We start from the raw sequence: 11,905 nt of genomic DNA, 5'->3' as shown, positions 1-11,905 counted from the left end.
AGTGCATTTGTTGCCTGCGATTCAGCTCATGTAAGTACACAGTTTTATATTCCATCATTAGAAATGCAAGCCTTGCATGGGGAATGAGGTTTTCACCTAAAATTAGTCAAAGAACGTTAAAAGTTTTGAAAGTATTTTGCAGAATTTGAGCTCTAATTAAATAAAACAAGTTAAATTCATTAGAATGTTTCCTTTTAAAGCAGAACATGTTTTCACTTGTTCATAATATGATTTTAATTTAATTTAATTTTAGTTCAACATTGAACCGCTGCTAAAAGTGAACACAACAGAAAACAAAATAGACAAAGAAGCAAAAACATTTTAAAAGAAAACTTGTTCTGCAGCATTTTAAAAATCCTTTTCAAAACTTAAAGGGTTGAGCTCAAAGCAAATATTGGTTTCTAAGAGTTAAGGTATTTTAACCTGACTAAAATGCTTGTTTTTCTTAATGTGGTGTCATTTGCCACACCTTTAATTTTTCAAGTCGAACTGGTTTCACTTAAATGTTCTTCTGTGTTTTCTTTATGTTTAGCACTGTGTCATCAAGAAATCATCTGAAGACAAAGACAAACACTGTCGACGGAAAATGTTCGGAGGTCAAGATGACAGTAAGATACACACTTTTCCTTTGTTGTAGAGAAGTTAAAGTTTCTTGTTAAGCTTTATGTCATCTTCCCTGAAATTGTAGCTTTATTCTTGAAACAAATCTCTTTGTTTGATTCTGATTGGTCCTCCAACAGCCAAACACCCCTCTGGCTACAACCTGGACCTGGACTCCCATGGGGGTTTAGACAAGGACCAGAGGCCTGGAGGCAGCTGTGATAGAGGGGGTCGCCATGAAAACATAGATTATGGTGGAGACCGCCATGGAGATGATGACAAGGACCGCCACGAAGGAGATCGACATGGAGACAAGCACCATAGTGGAGACCGCCATGGAGATGATGACAAGGACCGCCACGAAGGAGATCGACATGGAGACAAGCACCATAGTGGAGACCGCCATGGAGATGATGACAAGGACCGCCACGAAGGAGGTCAGCATGGAGACAAGCGCCAAGGTAGAGACCACCATGGAGATGATGGCAAGGACTGCCAGAGGAAAAAAAGCCCTGACTGTGATCAGGTTCGACACAGGCGGAGACGCAGTGAAGAACGTGGACACGGCCATCGTCGTGGCAGCGGCAGCGGCAGCGGCAGTGGCAGCAGCAGCGGCAGTGGCAGTGGCAGCGGCAGCGGCAGTGATGATGGCCATCCTGGAAAACATCACAAACACGAGAAAAAGCATGGCCGCAAGTATAGCCATGGCCATGGCCACAAGCATGGCCATGGCCACGGGGGCGGGCGCGGGCACGGGCACGGACACTGAAACAGGGAGAGAGGTGAGATACAAAGTTAATTAAAGGCCCTGATAACCTGATCTCGTTCCGATTTAGCAACATTTGAATCTCACTGTGAAATGAGCCTGACTAACTGAAACTCTATTATAACGTTCGTGTTTTGTCTTCCAGGCCGCCGACACACGGACCACCAGACGTCCTGTGAAGCTCTACCTGCATTATATTTCTGCACGTATATGAAATAATACAAAGACATACACTGATGATAGTCTGTTATACATGTGTGTATGTTATGTGGAGGTTAGAAGTGTGAGAATGACGAATTGTTTTCTGGCTTTTTTAATACATAATAAAGGAGAATTAAGGACATTTGAAGTGTATTAATGTTATTGTTTATGGGCTGTAGTTCCTCTCAAACCGAACTTAACACACAATGCAGTCTGGAGAGAGCCAACACCTCCGGGTGGAGTGTCAGTCACGGTGCCTGGTGTGGGAGCCTCCTGCGCTCCAGGCGACAGGGTGGATGGAATGGAGTAAGTGAGTCAGTCCGTCACCAACTTTTAAAAAATAATTATTTTATTATCTGTCCGTCTAAACACAATAGACAAAAGAACATGAAACATGAAAGGCGGAGCAGGGAAACATTGTGTCATGTTTGCAGAAACTCTGCACAGTGAACATGTTGAATCACCTGTTGAACAGGTGTGACACACGTCTGGTCTCTTCTGACTGAGAGAAGCCACCTGTGCTTTTATCAGCAAAGTTATATCTGCTTCAAATACTGTGTTTTATTTTTACATCATTATACAAGAAAGCTGATCTTAAGGTGTTTAATGCATTTAGGAGTTTTTTGTTTGTTTGTTTCACGGAGGTTAATTAAGATAATCAATTCAGTAAAAGCCTTAAAGTTCAGGTACGAAGTCTTAGAGCTTTACGTTTGACTCATTTGGTATTTCTTACTGTTGACCACTTTTGTTTAATGCAATTTAAATTCAGCTAACAGGTGAAGTTGCAATTTCTTTATATGCATGCAATGTTTATATTAACAAATATAAAGTATGTTCATATTACATTTAATTGAATCAGTAGTAACATCGAGACAAGTCTTTCATAAAGCCGTTTCATCAGACTTCACTGAGTGAAAACAACACTGATCATAAAATCTTACTACCTCTTTAAATCTCCCTTCTGATTAAAAAAAGATCCTCCAGCCAATCATAAAGTCCTGAGGCCGGAGGACAGATGCATATCAGACAGCATCACTGCGCTGACCTCTTCTTCTCTCCAGGATGCTCCTCTTTCTCGGCCTGACCGTCTTCTTCTCTGCGAGCTTTTCCATGGAGATGAACCAAACCTCCAAACTGTTTGCGGAGAGTGGAGAGCAATGCTCGGCCTGCGACTTTCGCGAGCACAGCAAGCAAATGAGGCTCCACAGCATCAAGTCGCAGATCCTCAGTATCCTGCGGCTCGAACAGGCTCCCAACATCAGCCGGGACATGATCCGCCAGATGCTCCCCAAAGCGCCTCCTCTGACGCAGCTCCTGGAGCAGTACGACCCGCGGGTGGAGGAAGAGGACCACGCCACCACGGAGACCATCATCACCATGGCCACCATGCGTAACTAACCCAAACCAACAATATTTCACATTTTGTTTCGTCTTTTTGTTCTGAACGTCGTGCGTAAAACCAGAAGTTTAATACGTGCGTAAATCCTGTGCGTAAAGTTCAAGTCGCCGTGCAGAAAACACGAGACAGTTTAGTCGTAAACGACTAAATTATAATGATCTATTTCCCTGCAGACAAACAATACAATCACTTTTCAAAGTTTCATTTTAGACCAAAGAGATGTTGGTACTTCCACAAAGAAGTGTTTGAAAAAACATCGTTCTGCAAATTAAATTAAATTAAAATTAAAACAAGTGTTGAATTTAGTGTGAACGTAGTGGGAGGAGATTCATTGTGTGCACTGTGTAAAAGTTAAAGTCACACAACCCAGTTTTATTAGATGAACATATCTGCCAGTTTCTTTACAGCAAGTGTTGACAGCGTTGGTAATATTAAACAAAAGAGAGTAAATCATTATTCTGTTAAAGCATGTTTGACTACACACCTTTCTAAATGACTTGGCAATCTGTTGATATATTGTCCTGAGGGTTGATACATAAAAACTTGCAGATTGTACACAATGCTCTGTAAATTATCTGTCGATCTTTAGATTTTCCTTGTGCACCAGTGGATGCCGTGGTCTGATGGTGGATGCTGTGGTCTGATGGTGGATGCCGTGGTCTGATGGTGGATGCCGTGGTCTGATGGTGGATGCTGTGGTCTGATGGTGGATGCTGTGGTCTGATGGTGGATGCCGTGGTCTGATGGTGGATGCCGTGGTGGATGCCGTGGTCTGATGGTGGATGCCGTGGTCTGATGGTGGATGCCGTGGTCTGATGGTGGATGCCGTGGTCTGATGGCGGATGCCGTGGTCTGATGATGGATGCCGTGGTCTGATGGTGGATGCTGTGGTCTGATGGTTGATGGTGGATGCTGTGGTCTGATGGTGGATGCTGTGGTCTGATGGTGGATGTTGTGGTCTGATGGTGGATACTGTGGTCTGATGGTGGATGCCGTGGTCTGATGGTGGATACTGTGGTCTGATGGTGGATACTGTGGTCTGATGGTGGATGCCGTGGTCTGATGGTGGATGCCGTGGTCTGATGGTGGATGCCGTGGTCTGATGGTGGATGCCGTGGTCTGATGGTGGATGCTGTGGTCTGATGGTGGATGCTGTGGTCTGATGGTGATGGTGGATGCTGTGGTCTGATGGTGGATGCTGTGGTCTGATGGTGGATGTTGTGGTCTGATGGTGGATGCCTGTGGTCTGATGGTGGATGCTGTGGTCTGATGGTGGATGCCGTGGTCTGATGGTGGATGCCGTGGTCTGATGGTGGATGCTGTGGTCTGATGGTGGATGCTGTGGTCTGATGGTTGATGGTGGATGCTGTGGTCTGATGGTGGATGCTGTGGTCTGATGGTGGATGCTTGTGGTCTGATGGTGGATGCTGTGGTCTGATGGTGGATGCTGTGGTCTGATGGTGGATGCTGTGGGTCTGATGGTGGATGCTGTGGTCTGATGGTTGGATGCTGTGGTCTGATGGTGGATGTTGTGGTCTGATGGTGGATGTTGTGGTCTGATGGTGGATGTTGTGTCTGATGGTGGATGCTGTGGTCTGATGGTGGATGCCGTGGTCTGATGGTGGATGCTGTGGTCTGATGGTGATGGGATGTCTGTGGTCTGATGGTGGATGTTGTGTCTGATGGTGGATGTTGTGGTCTGATGGTGGTGCCGTGGTTGATGGTGGATGCGTGGTCTGATGGTGGATGCTTGTGGTCTGATGGTGATGGGATGTTGTGGTCTGATGGTGGATGTTGTGGTCTGATGGTGGATGTTGTGGTCTGATGGTGGATGTTGTGGTCTGATGGTGGATGTTGTGGTCTGATGGTGGATGCTGTGGTCTGATGGTGGATGTTGTGGTCTGATGGTGGATGCTGTGGTCTGATGGTGGATGCTGTGGTCTGATGGTGGATGCCGTGGTCTGATGGTGGATGCTGTGGTCTGATGGTTGATGGTGGATGCTGTGGTCTGATGGTGGATGTTGTGGTCTGATGGTGGATGTTGTGGTCTGATGGTGGATGCTGTGGTCTGATGGTGGATGCTGTGGTCTGATGGTGGATGCTGTGGTCTGATGGTGGCAGTAGAGGAAAGGTCATTGAACACATTATTCTGCGGCCCATAAATACCCTCAACAAATTTGAAGGAAATCAAATCACTTTCAAGATATAATGTAAAAGAGTGTTGATCGAAGGTACACCTGATGGTGGTGCTAGAGGAAAGGTCAGCGGGACACCAAAATAAATATGGTTCATACATGATGCTCAGGGCATCATAAATATTTACAGCAAATTCCATGTTAGTTACTTTTGAAATATCTTAACCAGACCAGCCTAATGATCCGATAACGTTTGAATGATTTCTTCCAGCTAATCCAATCGTCCAGGACGAGTCATCCTCGTGTTGTCTGTTCACCCTCAGTCCAAAGATCCAACCCAAAAACATCCTGCGCGCTCAGCTGTGGGTTCACCTGAGGCCAGCTGACATGGTCACAACCATCTTCCTGCAGATTTCCCGCGTCAAACCCGGGAAGGAGGGAAACAACACCCGAGTCAGAGTCCGCTCCCTGAAGATCGACGCCGGTGCTGGCGCCGGTTCCTGGCAGAACATTGACATCAAGTCTCTGCTGCAGGCTTGGCTGCGTCAACCGGAGAGCAACTACGGGATCGAGATCAACGCCTACGACTCCAACGGAAAAGATCTGGCTGTCACCTCAGCAGAGCCTGGAGAGGAAGGACTGGTGAGTTTACCTCAACATATTTACTTACAGCTTCAGACGTTGGAGTCTGGAAGTGTGTTGAAGGTCTAGTTTGGATCCTGCTTCTTTAAACGTAGATAGAAGTTATCTTGCTCTCCTGTTAATAAAACCAACCTACAGCTAAGTAGTGCTGATCATATGTACGTATAACTGCTCAGCGTGGCACTATGCAGGTGATTTGTCTGTTGCATTGCCGGCACATTTTCAACTCCTTTCCAGCAACCGTTCATCGAAGTGAAGATCCTCGACAGCCCCAAGAGATCCCGCCGTGACTCAGGCCTCAACTGCGACGAGGAGTCTGCAGAGACCCGCTGCTGCCGCTACCCACTCACTGTCGACTTCGAGGAGTTCGGCTGGGACTGGATAATCGCGCCCAAACGCTACCGTGCCAACTACTGCTCAGGTGAATGCGAGTTCATGCACCTGCAGCAGTACCCACATGCACACCTGGTGAACAAGGCCAACCCGCGGGGCACAGCGGGGCCCTGTTGCACGCCTACAAAGATGTCATCCATCAACATGCTCTACTTCAACCGCAAGGAGCAGATCATCTACGGAAAGATCCCATCCATGGTGGTGGACCACTGCGGCTGCTCCTGATTTAAAAAAGAAAGTCTAAACCTAGACCATCACATCTATGAAAGAGATGCAAGGAGCTTTCTCAAGGACAGGACAGTTGTTTTTAGTTTCATACTTTGTGCTAGATATCAGACAAACAAGACGTGTTAATCCAAAGATATTCTTCAATAATCAAAACTTCTTAAAAGAGAAACAGTGAGCATTATAGTTATACACTCCCTTAGACATTACAGTCACACCACATATCCAGAAGGTGCAACTCAGACCATGAACAGTGGGGGGCAGTATATGGGATGTACTACAGCAGACTGTAAACAGACAAGAACAATGGCGGAAAGTTTTGAAGAAAAACAAATAGAGTTTGTCGCCACTGTCCCTTTTTCTTCACAATGTAGTTACTTTCTCATGTTTGCTTATGTTTATTTTATTCCTCCTGGTGCACACAGAGTATGCAGGCCTTATGAGAACAATGCAACGCCTGCTGGTAAAAAGCAAGTAATAATTCATTAATAAAAACCAAGATAGATAATAGATAATAGATTCCTGCTGTTTCCTGTCCTCCTGCCTTATGAAAAACTGTCCTAAGTTGAGCCTTGACCAGAACAAACCCTGCAGGACGTCTTCCATGTGCGTCTTTATTTTGAAAAACATGAACCTAATGACTCAGCTGACAGATCGACCTTCCCCTTCCCAACACTTGTTTGCAAAGTCCTCGCTGTGATCTGTTTTTAAGAGCGTCACAGTGATAGAGAGAAGCTGCCTTGACCAGCACAAGGGACAGTGATCAACCTCCAATCAAATCTTAATTGTACCCCAAACACAGTTCACTCGAGGCCTAAAGGTTGCAAAGCTTTTTAAATAATATTTTCCTTCTTCTTCTCTGCCATTTTGCAATTTATCTTCTTCATGTTCTCTAGCTTGCATGCACTAAACATTTACAGGATGAAGAGTAGATTGACACCACACTGAAACGCAGTATTCCTGTACCCTTAAAGTGTCTGGAGTTTGGATCAATAGTGATGTAACAATGTACTAACACACACACACTTCTACATCGCTGCAGAAGGATGAGAAGCTAAACCACTGGAGGTCAGCAACAACAAGATGTTAGGACGTTTTAACTTCAACTTTGGTACAAGACATTAAAAATAAATGCTGAGCATAAGCTACAACAAGATGAGGACCTGCTCATATAAATAGTTTCTTTATATCCTCGTAGGGACACTTTCCCCCTGGTAATAGTCAGAGTGGAGCAGCATGAGTGGTGGTTGTCAGCAACACTGGTTTACAGATTAAACTAATATTTTTATGTCATTGGGAAGCAACGAAACACTGATTTGCATGGCTCCACACGAAAACCAGACCTCGAACTTTAACCCTAACCTTCCTTCCATGGAGCAACAAGAAGAAAATCAGAATGTAAAAGTAGTTTTGGATCCAAATCACTGGTAATAGTGTACAAACAGCCAGGGAAGTTTCAGATCCATCTGCCAATTACAACGTGAGGGCAGGAACTGTGATCTCAGAGGGAGGTTTGATCTCAATTTAAAGCCGAGTGCAGATGTCCTGACTGTTGTTGTGCTTCACAGGGTTTCTGACCCAAAAGCCTTTGTTCTGCTGTTGGAACAGAACGTCCACAGTTGCACATGTGTGTGCGTTATGTTCTGCAGTGAACAAAATGTCCATCCAAGTTATTTGATGCCCATTGGTTCACTTACCTGCAGAAACAGGAGAAAAAAAAGCCCAGGTGAGCAGTTTTATCCTATTTTTATTGTTTCATTATGCTCATCTCTACAAGTGAAACAAAAAAACAAAGATTGAAGTTTCTGTTCTTGCATTCACATGTGACCCGACTGTCGCAAACATATTTCAAGGCGGTTTCAAGTTTCTGCAAGTTGATTTTCTCACAGAATATTGCTGAAATGGACAGAAACCAATGATTCATGCATTGGAAAATAGTCAACATTAATGTAAAGTATGTACTTATACCAATTATGTAATTTTAAACACAAGGGTGGTCCTTTAAAGATATGTTCTGCTATCAGTGTTGTTACCTGTCAGACCTGACGTTCTGGGTAATGATGTCCTTCAAATAACTATTACTGTACAAAATGTTATTTATTTCTTGCACCAGGTGGCGGTAATGCCATTGTTTCCAAGTAAGAACGTGACCTTTATGTCACCTGTGCGCTTTATATTTCTGAACAAAATATTCTACATTTCTTTACAACTCTAAGCCCTAAAAAAGTGTTTCGGCTTAATGACCTTTCAAAATAAAGCAATGTGACAAAACATCATGAGTTACTGGTTTTCAGTTACATTTTTTAAGGTTGTCTTATTTGCATAGAAGTTCAGGACCCAATGGGTTACACAATTTAATGTTTTACATAAGCAGGAATATATAAGGCATAATTCAGTGTTTATTGTTTTCTAGGCTGTTACATACTCCTCAGATGTATCTTACAATTGTCCCAACGTGACATTGGGAATCACATAGATGTTATTATGTTTTATTATTATTATTATTATTATTATTATTATTATTATTATTATTATTGTCATTATTATTATTATTGTTATTGACACACATGTAAAAAAAAGTGTTTATTTCTGCTTTTCTTTTTCCAACATTTCTTATTTTCCTTTATTAGGTTTCAGTTTCAGAGTTTTATGTGTTTCAGTTACGGTACTTTCTCTTTCTCAGAAAACACGTGGTCAGTGTAAGCTCTTCTGATTATTGTCTTTCCTCCCCCGGAAACTACACTATTTTGCTTGTAATCATATACATAATATTTAACATCTTGTTTGACACCCTTAGAGTGTATGGGGGGGGAAAGTTTACACATGTTTATTCTTGATCTTGTGCTCATACCACCAAAATTACATGAAAAATTCACTATCTTTAATTGTTATTATGGGTAGACTTGCTAACTGACGGAACAGCCGTTTTCATCGTTCTGATTGGCTGTCACAAGCAAAGGGGCGGGACACCAGTCGCGAAGCTGTCAGGAGATTGGCTGACGTAGTTTCCGGACACTACGGTTGCAGAAATAGGCTGAGGAGCTCTCTGGCGAATCCATTGCACAATTTTGGAAAAACCTTTTCGGAAATAAAATCACATTTCGGTCAAATATTGTACACGTGTACTCAAATTACAAGGTAAGTGTGATAAATTACTTTCTCACACAATTTTTAAATGTATTCCAAATCCGCATACGTTAAGCCAAACTGACTTTAAAGAAGTAACGTCAGTTGAACTTGCTCTTCAATTTCCATGAAACGAAAAACGACTTATAGAAAAGCACTAACAGACCTTTATTTTTCGCTAGCTTCCACTTGTATCCCCGCTTTAACAAACAGCAATTGTTTAAGTCAAAATGCAACTTAAAAAAAAAAAGCAGTTTACGGAACTGTCAGTCTTAAACGTTAGCTAGTTATTAAGTGACAACCTGTCCCAGATGTTGTAATTACATGTTATATGTTACAGCAGGTGAATCAGATGTATGCCGAATTCACCAGTGGAAATAAACCATTTAGCTCAAAGTGTTAGGATTTATGCTACGACGCTGGTATTAATGGCATTATAGAAGAAATCCTTAATAAGTCACATTTCTGGACGGAATTTGGTTTACGAAGGTGAGTTCAGGGGATATTTCCACTGAGGGATATTATTGACGCTGAAATGTGATAGTAGTGGAGAAAACGAAACCTATGGACTCATCCTCCTACTCTCACCTGTGCTCGTTTATAATGAAAACGTTTTTTGTAGTTGTGTAACTATCTTCATCTTTATAAATAGAATGAGTCAAATCCATATCTTATAACACGTTTTCAGCAGAGAACTGTAAAAAGTGTTTTTTGTTTATGGTTGAAAAACAATTATCAGATCATTGTCAGATTTTTTTTAAACTGTCGGCTATAAGTGTATAAGTGTTTATGTACTCATAAATATATAAGTGTGCTCTAGTTTTAACTTAAACAAACCTAAAAGTTGCAACCCTGAATCCTTATGAAGCTGCTCTTGTCCACCAGAAGATGGCGCAGTGGTGCCAGCTCCAGATGCTGGACTGCAAGTACCTGGAGCAGGTGGACCAGCTGTACGATGACTCCTTCCCCATGGACATCCGACAGTACCTGAGCAAGTGGATCGAGAGCATCGACTGGTAAGAAGACAAAAAGTCAGACTCAATTTGTACTAAAATGGTTAATTGTAAATTGGATTTTGGGCGTAATTAATTAGTATTTATGTAAATATACTGTAAATATACAAAAATAAATCAATTACGATCCTCCTCAGGGACACGGTGGCGTTTCAGGACTCTCTGGCCACCATTCGCTTCCACGAACTCCTGGCTCAGCTGGACGACCAACACAGCCGCTTCGCCCTGGAGAACAACTTCCTGCTGCAGCACAACATCCGCAAGATCAAGAGGAACCTGCAGGTCCGAACCCAGAGACTTTAATCTTTGTGTCGTGCGCTGAGTCGTAATGCTGGTGATACAATCCAAATGTCTCTGCAGGATCGGTTCCAGGAAGATCCAATTCACATGGCCATGATCATCTGCAAGAACCTGAAGGAGGAGCAGAAGATCCTGGCCACTGCGAGGAGCACCGAGGTTTTAATAATAATAATAATAATAATAATAATAATAATAATGCCAAAACTCCTTTTCTTATTGCTTTGGTATCTTAGGAAACATTGTGTCATTCATTTATTATTGTTACTCATTTTATTTATTTATTTAATTAATTAAATAAATTTCAATAAATTAAATTTATTATTTAATTATTTAATTTAATTAATTAATTAAATTAATTAATTAAATGTATTTATTTTACAGGTGTTTAATTCCTCAATAATTCCCTAAAATGTTCTGGTTTTGTAGTTTGGCTCTAAGTATAATGTAGTTTTTAATGTGAAATCTATTAGAATTAAATTCAACATACATAATAAATAAATATTTACTTTGATTGTCCCAAAGTAAAATGAAGTTGTATCCCCGTGTCTGCAGCAGGAGGGTGAGGGGGCGGTGTCGGCCATGGTGGTGGAGAAGCAGAAGCTGGACAACAAAGTGAAGGAGATGAAAGAAAGAGTCCAGGTGACACAACGTGGAACAAGAAGTCATGTGACATCAAAGTGTAAAGACTAAACATGGTGGAGTGTGACCCGTGTTCCTCCATCAGAGGAATCTGCTCATGTTATCAGGGCCTTCTTCTTCTCCTTCTTCTTCTCCTTCTTCTCCTTCTTCTCCTTCTCTTCCTCCTTCTTCTCCTTCTTCTCCTTCTTCTCCTTCTTCTTCTCCTTCTTCTCCTTCTTCTTCTCCTTCTTCTCCTTCTCCTCCTCCTCCTCCTCCTCCTTCTACTTCTTCTTCTCCTCCTTCTTCTTCTCCTTCTTCTTCTTCTTCTTCTTCTCCTTCTCCTCCTCCTCCTCCTCCTCCTAAGATGAATCATTAATGGATCTAATTTCTCGTCTTGTTCTTCAGGTGGCGGATCAGAACATTAAGAACCTTGAAGATCAGCAGGACGAGTACGACTTCAAAGTCAACACGCTGAAGAACAGAGGTG

General features: G+C 42.6%; 3 protein-coding genes and 1 long non-coding RNA gene across 4 annotated transcripts in view; 3 read left to right on the top strand and 1 right to left on the bottom strand.

Annotated features, from left to right (window-relative positions):
• Positions 1-2: 2 nt before the first annotated feature.
• Positions 3-1,647, top strand: LOC115017461 (kininogen-1). Its single transcript, XM_029445917.1, has 4 exons — positions 3-30; positions 533-608; positions 741-1,382; positions 1,512-1,647. The coding sequence occupies exons 2-3, from the start codon at positions 587-589 to the stop codon at positions 1,367-1,369; spliced, it is 651 nt and encodes a 216-aa protein (XP_029301777.1). The 5' UTR covers positions 3-30; positions 533-586; the 3' UTR covers positions 1,370-1,382; positions 1,512-1,647.
• Positions 1,648-2,629: 982 nt separating this feature from the next.
• Positions 2,630-8,400, top strand: LOC115017409 (growth/differentiation factor 8-like). The gene is made up of 3 exons (XM_029445818.1): positions 2,630-2,957; positions 5,373-5,743; positions 5,981-8,400. The coding sequence occupies exons 1-3, from the start codon at positions 2,630-2,632 to the stop codon at positions 6,359-6,361; spliced, it is 1,080 nt and encodes a 359-aa protein (XP_029301678.1). The 3' UTR covers positions 6,362-8,400.
• Positions 7,205-8,704, bottom strand: LOC115017517 (uncharacterized). Its single transcript, XR_003833254.1, has 2 exons — positions 8,395-8,704; positions 7,205-8,058 (listed from the first exon to the last, which is right to left on the bottom strand). It is a non-coding gene; the product is annotated as an uncharacterized LOC115017517 (long non-coding RNA).
• A 1,671-nt stretch (positions 8,705-10,375) lies between these two features.
• The window catches only part of LOC115017314 (signal transducer and activator of transcription 1-alpha/beta-like), a 9,429-nt gene continuing 7,899 nt past the window's right edge, over positions 10,376-11,905 (top strand). Inside the window, 5 exon segments of the mRNA XM_029445624.1 lie at positions 10,376-10,503; positions 10,638-10,782; positions 10,861-10,956; positions 11,353-11,439; positions 11,824-11,902. Of these exon segments, the coding sequence (XP_029301484.1) occupies positions 10,376-10,503; positions 10,638-10,782; positions 10,861-10,956; positions 11,353-11,439; positions 11,824-11,902 (535 nt within the window).

This window comes from Cottoperca gobio, chromosome 2 (assembly GCF_900634415.1).
Source record: "Cottoperca gobio chromosome 2, fCotGob3.1, whole genome shotgun sequence".
NCBI classification, from domain to species: Eukaryota; Metazoa; Chordata; class Actinopteri; order Perciformes; family Bovichtidae; genus Cottoperca; species Cottoperca gobio.
This window is presented reverse-complemented; position numbering and strand designations above follow the sequence as displayed.

What these genes read in the sequence shown, in the direction of transcription:
- LOC115017461 (XM_029445917.1), top strand. Translation starts at nt 587, where the DNA reads ATGTTCGGAGGTCAAGATGACA. An exon ending in GTTCGGAGGTCAAGATGACA is followed by an intron (nt 609 to 740) that starts GTAAGATACACA and finishes GTCCTCCAACAG; the next exon opens with CCAAACACCCCTCTGGCTAC.
- LOC115017409 (XM_029445818.1), top strand. Translation starts at nt 2,630, where the DNA reads ATGCTCCTCTTTCTCGGCCTGACCGTCTTCTTCTCTGCGAGCTTTTCC. An exon ending in CATCACCATGGCCACCATGC is followed by an intron (nt 2,958 to 5,372) that starts GTAACTAACCCA and finishes GATTTCTTCCAG; the next exon opens with CTAATCCAATCGTCCAGGAC. An exon ending in AGCCTGGAGAGGAAGGACTG is followed by an intron (nt 5,744 to 5,980) that starts GTGAGTTTACCT and finishes ACTCCTTTCCAG; the next exon opens with CAACCGTTCATCGAAGTGAA.